The sequence below is a fragment of the Rutilus rutilus genome (assembly GCF_951802725.1).
Source record: "Rutilus rutilus genome assembly, chromosome: 18".
In the NCBI taxonomy this organism is placed as follows: domain Eukaryota; kingdom Metazoa; phylum Chordata; class Actinopteri; order Cypriniformes; family Leuciscidae; genus Rutilus; species Rutilus rutilus.
This window is the reverse complement of record NC_140231.1, coordinates 12,243,128-12,256,704: the sequence shown is the minus strand read 5'-3', so window position 1 is coordinate 12,256,704 and position 13,577 is coordinate 12,243,128. Positions and strand designations below refer to the sequence as shown.

Genomic DNA, 13,577 nt, shown 5'->3' with positions numbered 1-13,577 from the left:
CTCTCTCTCTCTCTCTCAGAGCCACGGGTGACCTTTCCCCACAGGAAGTGGAATCGAAACACAACAATGGGCCCCGAGCACAGGGGGATCCCGGCTAAGGAGACACTCAAAACACAGCGGGGATACAGAGAGCTTGCGGATCCCATACATTATACATTCATAAATTATTCAGTTACAGTCCCTAAAATTCCCATTGAATAAATACAGCCACCCACATGCTGGAAGGGGAAGACCAGCAGAGAGGCTCCGATCCAGATCGGCCCCAACATCAAACTAAGCAGAAGTCGAAATTATTGCTCTGAATCGTGGAGTGGTGTTTTATCCTGTGTAGAGAATAATAGAATAAATAGATAGTTTACTTAGTATAGTTCTGCAATGCAAACCAAACAAGGGTGCCTAGTCTGACTCAATTGAGGGAATAAAATATTTTAAACAAATGTTCTAATATGTCTGCCAGAATAGGTCAGAGGTCATGTTCAGAATACTAATCATAGTGCAATTTCTGCTGTATATAGTATAAATACTATGCACAGTACGCATACTTTGTGCATAGAATACCTAGATGACCTGTTAGGTTTGGCAAAAACAAAAGTGCAGTATGAAAACACATCCCACAATACAATGCAAAAGACTTGACCTTCCATTTCCCAGAGTTACAGATGAACTGGAAGGGATATTATATAATTGGATTCCCAATAGTCAAGTCATATTTTTTTTATAGAAAATTGCATTAAAATGCAAAATAACTGTTTTAGATTCAATATGATAATTGTTAATTGCAACTTGTTGAATTAAGCATGCAAAATAATGTAATGTGATAACAACGCCTGTTTGAAATATTGAATTGCATGCATAATGCATGCTTTTTTTTTTCTTTTTTTTTTTACAAAATAAGGCATGTATTGCATACATTTGCAGTATGCAGTACAACGGGCACTGTGATTTTAATAAAGAAAGAAAGGTAAATAGAAATGGTGACATAAATAGAATCAATGTAAATGAATGTAACAGGAATAATTGCCACCTACAGAAAAATAAATCTAATTAAAATATGATTATATGAAAAACATGTTGACAACAATTTCTCTCACACTTGTTTTCTTTTGCACCTGCACAACAGTAACAGAAAGAAGGAAGTGACATCAATGCCCTAGGAGTGGTCCATCCTGTCTGCCATTCTAAGTTCAGGTCAAAATCTCAGTTAGCAGGAAGCCCTGATCATCAACTCCGATGTTCACACACACAGACACACACACACACACACACACACACAGAGAACACCTTACCACGGTAAAAAGTGATTCTCAGAGCTCTCTGGAATAAAACAAATCATTGAAAATGAATTTCAAACATCTGTCTCTCATGAGAAAGCTGGGATGTGCTGTCAGTTGCAGATTTCCCAATATCATGTTCTTGTGTGGAAACACAGGTTCAAATTGAGCTATAGCGTCATTTCCTGATTCCATTCCTAGCGCTTTAAATAAAAACATAATAAATCACGAAGCTGTACTCTAGAAGTACAGTACACCAAAACTCGGTAATAAGATGCAGCGTGACAGATAAATGAACCATCTAAAATCTATGCTAATAGGAAAGCTAAAGAAACTGATTGATTGACAGTTGAATTCAGACGCCTTGATTGACAGGTCTCACACTCACTCAATCCTCTTACTGATGTTCGAGGCAGTGAGGGAGACGGGGCTCGCCTGAATTCTGATGGGACACACACGACAATTCTGCCACCCTTAGCTTTTTCGCCATAAAGATCTTAAAGATTTGCTCAAAAGAACCAAATAAAGCTGAACTGAACAGCAATAAGGGGAAAAAAAACAGTGATGGAAAGAACATGAGCTGATGTATCAGTGAAAAGAAAGTTGAGAGAGAGAGAGAGAGAGAGAGAGAGAGAGAGAGAGAGAGAGAGAGAGAGAGAGAGAGAGAGAGAGAGAGAGACGGATACGCTCACACACAGACAAATGCGTACGCCACTTTAGGGGTCAACCAGGCGCATGATAGGATTGTTGGCGGTGAACTAGAAGTCGTTAACCGTATATTAACTTGGAGAGGTAGAGGGCGACACTGTTATTATCGTCTTTCCTGGCTGGGATTAAGTGGGCCACACGCAGCCTGTCACAAAGAACTGGCACTGAGAAAGCACGAGGAACCTCACGGCGCTACAATGACAACCGATCGCATTCGAACAAGCCACGGATATTCGCCTCTTTCTCTCCTCTGCCTTTCACTGCTTTCTGATTTCTGTCACTCTTTCTCACACTAGCCACTTTTTTTTGTATTTCTTCTTTTCTTCAATAGGCCAATCTGGACAGGATTAACCTAACAATGGTCGCCTCAGTCTGATTTGAGACAATCGCGTGCTGGGAAATAGATACCGCTAATTAAACCGTTAATGTCACAGTAGTATCCCGCTGGTGTGGTCTGTATTGAACTCTCAAAAAAAGTATTCGGACACTAAAGAAGTACTTGAATGAATGTCATTGCATTAAAACACAAAATATCACATTAGATGACCCCTCTAAACAAATGATGGACATGCTTTTCTCAGCTACTAACCTCTAACCTAATTTTTGCAATGATTTTAATGGGTGTCAGGGGGATTTCTGAAGTCATTATGAAGTTCACACGTGTGTCCCAGCGGAGTAACCACAGGTGTAGCTCAGCACATTAACTATAAACAGGGTAATGTTTGATAACCATTTTTTTGTATAATTATTATTATTACTTTTCATTACTTTAGCAATTCTGCTTAGTATGGAAACGTGACTCTGCCTCGGAGTAAAAATAAATAAAGCAGGTACTTGTGAAATTAAAATAACAAATGAAGTCACACTATGTGATAAAACGAGATCTGTGATGAAAAAAATGTCACAGTGATAAGAAATAAAGTGACAAGAACAACCCGTTCTCTCAAGGGAAAACATAGGTGTAGATTTCGTATAAAACGCACGATTTAAAAACATAACTGTCATTGGGGGCACAAGCATATCATACGAAAACATAAAAATGAGATTTAAAAAATTTGCCACCAATTCACCAAAATGTAAAATAATCAATCACAAATTTGCCGTTAGATTGCAAGAACGACAAATAAAGTCGCAACTGTGAGATATAGTTGCAGTTTATAGAAAGAAAGAAATAAGAAAGAAATAAAATATAAATTACAATAAAGTCTCACTGAGATTTGACTTGAAATGTTGACAAAGCCAAAACTGTAAGATGTCAAATTTCAATTACGACATTTAGTCACAACTGTCTTTGTATGTGCACTGTAAAAAATGTATATGATCAATAAGTTATGACAACAAATGTTTTTACATTGATTTAACTCATCAAAATAAGTTAAGCAATTTTCAACTTTTTATAAGTTATACAAGATTTGACTCATTTTTTAAAGTCAGTTTAATGTAATTTCAGTTGAATTTTTTTTTTTTTTTGTGCTTAAAAATTTAAGGCAGCAACTTTTTTTTACAGTGTGGCGAAAACAGGATTCTGTTATATGGTGTAGTGATGCCAAAATTACACTTCTTTTTCTGAACTGCTTGGGCCTTCTTTCTTTGTAACAAATGTCACAATGTCCAAATTGTGCAATTGTCCAAATCCAAATCCAAAAATCGAACAAGTTAATGTGATTTGAGATCTATTTTGCCTGGGCGCCGTGAACGTTTAGCTTAGAGCTGCACTTTTTCAGCAGGCCATTAAATGTAAAATTCAAGGGCATGGTGACCCATTTCCCTCCATCAACTCTGTGAATGTTGTTTTGGTTAGAGAACAGAGATCCAGATGTTGAGCTCTGAGCGTTGAGAGTCAGGCCAGCCAAGAGGGGCTGAGAACCGAGTCTTGGGGGTACAGGAAGTCCCACGGTATCCACGGGAACTTTCGCATTCCAATCTTCGCCGGCCCTCTGACAGCTTTTGACATCCCCCAGCGTGGGCTCACCGCATCACCGCAAGATCCCAGAGTGGGACAGAGCACTACTTCCTCAGAGAAAGCCTGACGGCGAAGTGTTCAAGTAACGTCCGGTGGTGCGTTACAGAAAACACATCAGAAGGACAATCTCACTCGTATAAACGACGCGCACCCGTTCACGTACCCCTCCTGCGCCGGAGGATCTAACATCACGGATATAATAGGCGACTCGTAAGTGGAGATGTTTGAAACGGGCCGACCGGAAAAGAACTTGCAACCAATTGACATGCCGCCGTCCTCTTTAAAACGGTGCGCTATCGCTTCCCTTCAAACAAACACAGAGCTCTCTTTGAATAGAATTAAAAACTGTTTCTCCTAAAGCTAACTTTAGGGACATGGCTACTTATCTGAGGGATTTTTGGCACCCTAAACATAAACAGAAGTGAGAAGGGAGGGTCTGGAATAAAATGAGACGTGAACAATAGACGTCCAGGGCTGCAGGGGTTGGAGTGGAGGAAGGTGGGGGTGGAGGCCCTGAACTGAAAGTGATTAAACCGAGAGGAAGAAAGGAGAAAGTGAGGAGGCGTCTATTAGATGTCAGTGTGCTTTGTGTCCATGTCAATGAGACGGGATTAAAGTATTGGAAATAATCTTACACAGCCGATGAAAGGTCAGTCCGGGAGAGGGAGAGGCCGAGAGGAACATATGGCCCAGCTTAGGAGTCGCTAATGTTATACTTTATATTGCAGTTAGAGACGCTAACACACACACACACACACACGAATGCGAGAGGGACCGGTTCAAAGAGATCCAGATAAATAAGTATTACGTGTGGCGTAAATCGAAGCGCACAGTGGAGTTCATTTCGAATTCTGGGAACGGGTTATGATTAGTGGTATTCCTCCTGTCTGTGTGAATAAATCAAAAGGACTAACAACAACCTGCAGTTGGACGATCCGGTCAAATATATTAGCCGATAAACGGCGAGGGTGGATATTGTTTGTTTACAGATGTTGTTTACAATCCAAATCTTAGTAAATATGAAATTAGTTGTTTTAACAGCATAATAAGGGTTCATTAGTGTTTTTAACACAGATTTGGATTAGCTGTGTTCTTTGTGTATCTAATTAGAGCATCACTCTCAATGCAAAACCAGCAGAATTAACCATAGCCAGACTAATTACTGGTGTGAAATCAAATCGGCTCGTTGAAAGAAGTGCGCGCTAATGAGCCCTTATTAACCAAGCTAAATAACTCAGAGGGAAAAGGCGGAACTGGGATTTATTTTTCTTTAGGTTACGTGTTTAGGAGAAATAATAAGTCATAATCGAGGCGCTGTCATTGAGCTTGTGAGAAAACGTGTAGCTGCCAAGAATACGTACCAAAATTAGGTTGTTTTCTTCTTCTTTTTTTTCACCTTTTTTTTTTTTTTTTTTGTTCTTTCCTGCATGACCCATTTCTCTGGGCTGCAGAATCATGCGACGAGAGATCAGGAGTGACACAATCAGATCAGATCACAACATCCAAACACTCTCACCTTTATGACAAAAAAAAAAAAAAAATTGCTTATGCAAAGACATTATGTAGGAGGATTATTAAGTAGCACTGAGGGGAAAATTGCTGCACAAATTCAATTCTGCATTCTTCTAAATACATTTTTAATAATTAAAGTGAAAGGATAAATACGCAAGACAAACCATTAGAGATAAAAAAAAAAGAAGTGCCATGTGGCTGCTACACTAATTTGAAAAATATTGACTACATACTGTATATTATATATCATGTCAAGGCACATTTACACACTTTTTAATGCAGAATAGAGGTGTTATGAATGCTTTTACATATTTATTGTGCGGGACAACAAATATAATGTGCACAAAAAAACTAATAATATATTTTGCTCAGAACGGCTTTCATGCAGCATCCCAGAATCCCAGTATTTTCCAAAAGAGTGACGTACTAGGCATTGAGAATCATTTTGTGTTGCCATTGTGACTCCCTGAATGAAACTGGAATCATAAGATGCCTGGATTCCCACTTAGAGAAAAGTTGTTGATGGCCTTGAAGTTACCAAGACCTTCTAGTGGACCTTTTCATTGCACATGGGACCAATGCGCATGAGTTCCTCCGGCAGGTTCATCAGCCTGTGTCCATATCGAGCCTCTTTGCTCAGTGAGGTTTAAAGGCGTATGAGCATGTATAAGGGAGCCACAGCTGGCTCCCAAGAGTTCTGACCCGTTCTGGTCAAGTGAAGCATAAACTGTGTCGGCTGCCCACAAACACGTGAGTGGGGGCGGCAGATCTGTTGTGTCCGACTGCGGTCGGCTGAGCAGCTCCGGTCACACCTGAGTCCATTCTGCAGGAACGGGTCAGTGGCTGAAACCGAACAGCCACAACAGTCCAACTCTTTACTGACTGCTGTCTAAACTTGAAGTAAACATGCAACGCAGAACCGGGAGACCCGATAGTGGGAGTGTGTGTGTGTGGGGGGGGGGTTCTTTTCTCAGTGGGGTTTAATTTTCGCAAATGAGCCTGAACGGTCTTTTGACAAACGTTACAAATCAACCTAGTCTGGTCATCTGCACACAATAACTCTTACGCACCATTCCATGTGGTGTAAATCAAGTCATTTTTCCCCTTCGGCAATAGATTCTCACTGAGATAAACCTTTGATTTGTGGCCTTTCCCAGTGTCACGGGCAGATTATGAAAAAAAAAAAAGGCATCTTGGGAAGTTAAGAAGCTGCAAATATTCCAGTAAAGGCCATTTCAGTGAAACCAAATCAAATGCGATTCAGTGCTGATTTTCTTCAAATCGGCTAATAAGCGCTTGATATGTTCACCTTATGTGCCTATATATATTGTCTCAAAGGGACGATTAGCAATTTTCATTGAGCGTAGCGGTTGCTAACCATTTTGCTGCAACACAATGGGAAAAAGATTGTTTTGCTCAATTCAGAGAACCATGACCTGTCAAAGTAAATGCCCTTAGACGTCGGCTAATAGCTTCCACATTACAAAACACATAACTCCACAAAGCTAGCCTGAAGCTAGCAACATTAACGACAATGAAAAGGTTACCTTAAGGACTGTGAAATCTTTAGCACTGCTAAAAATCCTATTAGCAGTAATGCTAACATTATTACAACTACAATTACATCATTCAAAAAGGATGCAGGGGTTTAAATTTGGATTTAAAGAGATGAATGTTAGCTGGAAGAAAGCGATGCCCTTGGGGATCGAGAGAGATGGCAAGAACAGGGTAGAAAGGATGGAGGGGGGGGCAGGGGTCTTTGGCGTCTATTGTTTCACAGCCCATTATACATGTGGGTTTCATTAAGACAAAATAAAGAGACCAAGAACACTGTCTTTTGTACTTCTGAAGGGGGAACCATAATCCAGAACCAGGCCAGATATCAATTTGAAGTACATACCATGTAGATATTATCTAAATTGCTTACATGTTTACTGTCAAACATCTTCTCAAGAGAAATTACTCACTCAACACTTTTAACACAAAGACTAGCCTTTGGGGCCTGTAATTTACTCAGGCAAAGACAGCAATAAATGGCACATTAATATTAAGTGTTTGGACTCAACCAATCCTGATCCCACAACAAAAAGAACATAGTGAAGAAACAGCAACAAAAGAAACAACATGACAGAGCATTTAACTAACAAGTGACTCAAACATACACACACAGCAGACCGTGACGGCCTTGAGACTCCAGCGTGTCCTGAGAACTACTTCGAACGTGACGTCAAACACAGCCTCAAACAGCATGAGGATAACAATAAAAGTATCAGTTGTATTCAGACACACAAACAGTGTTAGGAAGTGTTAACGAGGGAGAGATTTCCTACCTGTCGATGATGACGGGATCGGAGGGTGTCTCGTTTCGGTTCCCGCAACTCTTTTTGTCACAACAACGACTGAAGGGACGAAAGAAAATATCAGTTAAAAAAACAACATCATGTATAACATCAAGACATTTACTATACAGACCATTTATTCCTGGCCATTTTTTGTCCAGAGGAAATGTCATATTTGTATTTTGACTATTATAATGCAATTTTATTGTATAACAGTTTGCTAAAGAAACACTCAATGCAAGAACATCAACATAAATGCTTAAATACAGAAGCTAGACTAGATTTTATCCAACAGGAATTTAACAGGATGCATCTGAAATCGCAGAACTCCCTACTATATAGTAGTATGTGACAAAATAAGTATCTCCAAATTCACAGAACTCATAAAAGAGTAGGCAAAAAGTCCTCAGATGACCTACTACTTCTGGCGAAATTCTGAAGTGTGCATACAATGGACACTTTACTATCCCATGAGGCCAGAGGAGAGGATTTGTAAATGGCAGTGAAGCGACGCAACTAACGCTGGTAGGTCACGTGATTATGACAACATGGCGAATATATTACATCCGGATTATATTCATTCTAAACACACTCATACTATATAAAACAAAAACATATTCAAAATAAGTACCTTCTCAAGAGTATGCGATTTCGGACGCAGCCTATATGAAAGATGATTAAATGGGAGTGGTTTAAAAGAGACATCACCCAAAAAGGAAAGTTACTATAGCTTTTTTCTTCTGAATAATTTTAAGCAATGAATTATGCACAATAAGAGCAGAAACATGTATTAAGAAAGTATATAAGGTCATTTTTGGATGTCTTATTGACTCTACCGCCCCCTTGAGTATTGGAGTTAGCTACCGCCACATTAACATAAGAACACGTTAAGCATGTACAATGGGACTGCTTGCTAGCGAGTTGGCCAAAAATTCACATTTGCATAGGTGATGAAGGTCTAGCAGAATGACAAGAGGAGAATTGAAGGTGTGTGAGGGGCTTCAGCGGCGGTTCGGAGACCACCGGCATCACATTTCTACCGCACAGATGGCAGTAGGACACTGAATAAGGGCTGGGGACAAAACTGTCACATGACACCCCTGGCATTGTCCTTCCCCCTTCAGTTTTTCTTCCTCCCACAACTCTCTCTGCTTCCACCCTCTCGCCTTACGGTTTCTCTTGTTACCTCATTCCCAGCTCCCTATTTTCTCCAATGACACAGTTTTCAGATGTTCCAATAGACTTTAGCATTCATTCATGGACTACAAGCGTTCAGGAGATCATATCTTATGATGTACCATGCTTATTCATGAGGAACCATGTGTGATTTATATAATACACTTCTTCAGGTATGCATGATGAATGTCTTTCTTTAGAAACTCATCATGAATAGAGGGCTAAAATCTCTCTCACTCTCTCTCTATCTGCATCTCATATCTCTCTCGCCCCTCCTTCTGCAAGGCTTCCTCAACTAGGTCAGTGTCCTCCCAAAGGACTGAAACAAGGGATTGCAGTGCCTCTGTGTGTGTGTTTGTGAATCTATGTGTGTGTGTGTGTGTGTGTGTGTGTGTGTATTTATACAGTGCAGGAAGAAGATTTGTAGGAGCCTAATGATCAAATCCGGCAGCGCCCATGGGAGACACGGTTTAGCTCCTGATACACGGAACCTTGAGCGGACAAATTCGTAGATACACACTCAAAACAATTCAAGACAAATATTTTTAACTAGATTTTCCTACAAAAAGCAAGAATGCTGTAGGTGGTTGCCAGGGTGTTGCTATGGGTAGTCAATGGGTCACTGACAAAGAAAAGGTTCTTCCCTTTGTAACCATGTTGGTCTGATATGGTTTTGAAAAACTTTTACTCCATTTTCAACAAAATTTCAAACGTAATGACCCTAAAAATGTCATGTGGTGTAACCATCAAGTAAAAAGTAACACTTTCCTAATCAATGAATGCATGTATACTGTATGTATACAAATATTATTTAAAAAAAATATATATATATATATATGTGTGTGTGTGTGTGTGTGTGTGTGTGTGTGTGTGTGTTAGATAACTTTTTACCTTGAAAAAAATGTAAATATAGAAATATCAAGAGAATTATTGAACTTGACATATTGGTTGCACCACGTGACAAATTTTTTAAATATTAATAAGTATTGTAGCAGTTCTGTACTTAGTTAAAAAATGTACTTACATTAAAACATGCTCATCATAGAAGAGGTGTATTCAAGTCATTGCATATATGTTGCATTTTAATATATTTTTTCATAAAATAATAGATCTGGACAAAAAAAGTGTGTGATATCACTGGCTCTAATATCACATTGCTATGTAGTTGCTATAAAACGTGATTTATTAGAGGTCAGTAGCACAAACAGTGTACTTACATATTTAAATTTACATGTAGAAACAAATCCTAAACCCTAAATATGAAAAATAATAAACATTACAGTAACAACTACAGTAATCATAACGCAAGCCTACATTAGCTTATTGGGAGGTGGAGAAGGTTATAATCTCTTTCCTGATCCTCTTCAAGACCGTCCCGCAGGACACCCGAAGGAAATCGCATCTTAGATCTTAACGCTTCCTTCCTGATGCGGCTTTTGAAGAAATGTCTAAACGGGCTCATGTAATTAGCAGGATGTCTATCACACGCCTCAAACATATGTTTCCTTTACGTGATTTCTTTGATTCATGACATTGGATTTGTGTTATGACAACTTTAGTCTTTAGAAGAACGATTTTGGCCAGTTTCGCGACAAACAACAGCCTGAAACAAGTTCCTTGTTTTTTTTTCTCCCCCTATTTGTTAAAATGATAGGAATAAGCACTTTTGTCCCGCACTTGCAAGCTGGCATGGCACCATATGGCTAATGGTGGTGCGTGGCAATTAGTGGAGCTGATTAATGGTGAACAGCCTAATTTTCTGCTTATAATTGCGGCAGCGTTTGAAGGTACACATACAGCCTATCGCACGCACACACACACGATGGCATATCAATGCTGATTTGGCAGGTGGGGGGATGAGGACCACATTGGTTTGAATATACATAAGCTGTCAATTCTAAAAGTAAAAAAAAAAGGGTGCTTTTTTTAATTGTGAAAGTGCCTATATGACATCTTTAAGTTGCGTGATGCGTTGCTGGTAAAACCTGGCATATATTTCATGGATGCCACGTGAGCCGGGGCACATTTGTTAGTGGGCCAGACTGAAATTTCAGATTGAGTAATGAGTTTCTGCTTGTCCTAATTAACCAGGCATCAGGGTGATATTCATGAGGGGGGGTGGGGGTTACAAGGGTGGGCGGCACTGTTAAAATACCACTAAAAATAGGCACGAGTCGATCATCACAACCTACTTTTAAGCAAATTCATCTTTGGATGTTAATTAAATACATAGCATTTGATAGAAAAAGTCATCTCCTACTTGTTTTTTTGGCTCTGTTCTTCACTAGGGGTTTGACCTGAATAGTATTAATATGAAATGAGTTTCTATTTAATATACTGTTTTGGTAACGTACGACTCAATACCCATATGAGAAAATAAAATTGAAACTAAATATTGCACTAGAGCGTACTGGTTAGTGTTTTAACAAGGTGACAGAAAAAAGCAACAAGCCAAAGGACATATTGACAGTCACCTGGGTGCCCCCCCCTACAGCGAAATCTCATTGGTTCATCATACCTGAATATTAAATACTTCATGAATTCCAAATCTAAAGCTGCATCCGAAAGGCACCGCATTTGAATAAGATCTTACTTTGATATCTTTAAAAAAGTATGTTTTATATGTATGAATGAAATCCGGATGTACTGCATCCACCATGTAGCCATAGTCATGTGACTTACAGTCGCGTCACTTAACTGTCATTCACGGAGCCTCTCTCGTGGCCTCATGGGACAGTAAAGTTTGCATCACATGCACATTTCAAAATCTCTTTGGAAGTCCAGGTACTTTTCATCTACTGTTTTATGAATTCAGACATAATACTCTTTACACATGCTGTTTTTTGCATAGAGTAGAGAAGTAGGCATATTCGGACGCAGAGTGAATTTTGGTGGCAGTCCATGTCTATTAGCTTTAAGACCGTACATGCTACTGCACACACTATTAATAACTTGAATTATCTTGTTTTCAGTGTTATTATATATCATTTGCATGCAATAAAATACTCTCCAGAATGAGAATAATGACACACCTGCCTCTGACTAGCATTAGCAAGTAGCTAATCACCTGCTGAATTCGGAACCGCATACTAGCATACTACTCTTACTATTTCTGCCATTGAAAGATATGGTAAAATGTAGTACGATAGTATGCGGTTCCGAATTCAGCAATGGTTTGCCGGTGTCATGAACAATTCAGTCCGCCCACTGAATTGAGTCTTCCTAGGACCCCGGGGGGTAGTATTTTGTAATGCCTGATCAAAAATAAATAAAATAAATAAAAAAGAGAAATGTTTAAAGCCCGGGACACACCAAGCCGACGTCAAAGAACTTAGCGGTGGCGAAAGCTGACTGTGTTGTCGCCTCACACCGACTGCGTCTTGGCCAAAAAGCTGCGCTTGAACACACCAAAAGGACTAAAGGCGACTGTCAACTAGCATGTGCGTTCTGCGCCTTTGTGTAAGTTAAAATCAGTCTATATCAGCAGGTATCAATAGTCTATTTTTGTCATTCAAAAAGGGAAACCGAAACTAGGGCTGCAGACAAACCGTAAACAAAGCAGCGCTTGCTTACCATTTTGAAAATCAATCACGCTGATCACTTTATTCATTCCAGTCGGCTTGTGTTATTATGAAAATATGCTCAGGTAAGATGATGTAAAATTAGAACAGCCTTCTGTCTGTACCGTCTCGACTTTGTTCATCACTTTTGCTTTTATTCTCATGCACTCGTTCGCTAAGCTTAACAGCCAATTAGAGTTCTCTCTCTCACCGGCGGCCCGACACCGATTCAACAAGCTGAATCAGCACAAAAAAACCCAGCTGCCGTCCGACTACAGCCATAGGGATAGTTCTGTCATAATATGTCATAACTCAAGTTGTTTCAAACCTGTTTGAATTTCTTTATTCTGCTGAATGTCGGTAACCAAACAGTTGATGTGCCCCATTGACTTCCACAGTATTTTGTTTCCTACAATGGAAGTCAATGGGGCACATCAACTGTTTGATTACCAACATTCTTCAAAATATCTTCTTTTGTGTTCAACAGAAGAAAGAAACTCATACAGGTTTGGAACAACATGAGGGTGACTAACTGATGACAGAATTTTCATTTTTAAGTGAACTATTCCTTTAAGCCACTGAATAGAGAAACCATTAAAAGTCTTCCATTGAAATCATTTTGGCATCTTATATGGACTGAATTGTTCATGAAAACCATCATATCTTATATTTTCAAAAGGAAATATCAGTGCTAAGAAAAAAAAAAGTTTGTCATTCAATTTTAATGTGTTTTTTAAATATCATATATGTTCTAGTTTACTGTGACATGCAGCATTTTTAACATGGACGGACAAATTATTTGGAAATGTTGCGCATCGCACCTGGTTAGGACAAAGTGTAATGGAAAAAGTCTCACCTGCACATGATTTCATGAGTCAGGAGAACGCGGCACATCTCCGGGTTCTTATCTTGACCTTCATAGACGATGGCCTTTGAACAGAAAGAAGAAAAAAAAGTCAGTCTGGACTCACACAGGGTTTTTTTAACACTAGAATGAATCTTTTAGGACGAGGCAATCAAAATTAAATGAAGCACATGAAGCTGTTTC

The 13,577-nt window shown here is 39.3% G+C and overlaps 1 protein-coding gene across 5 annotated transcripts in view; it reads right to left on the bottom strand.

Annotated features, from left to right (window-relative positions):
* ebf1b (EBF transcription factor 1b) overlaps positions 1–13,577 on the bottom strand; it is a 130,994-nt gene that overhangs the window by 104,317 nt on the left and 13,100 nt on the right. For all 5 annotated transcript variants that reach the window (XM_084388064.1, XM_084388063.1, XM_084388065.1 and 2 more), the window contains exons 5-6: positions 13,386–13,459; positions 7,785–7,853 (exon numbers count right to left, since the gene is read on the bottom strand). In XM_084388064.1, the coding sequence (XP_084244190.1) occupies positions 7,785–7,853; positions 13,386–13,459 (143 nt within the window). The remainder of the gene's footprint in view (positions 1–7,784; positions 7,854–13,385; positions 13,460–13,577) is intronic.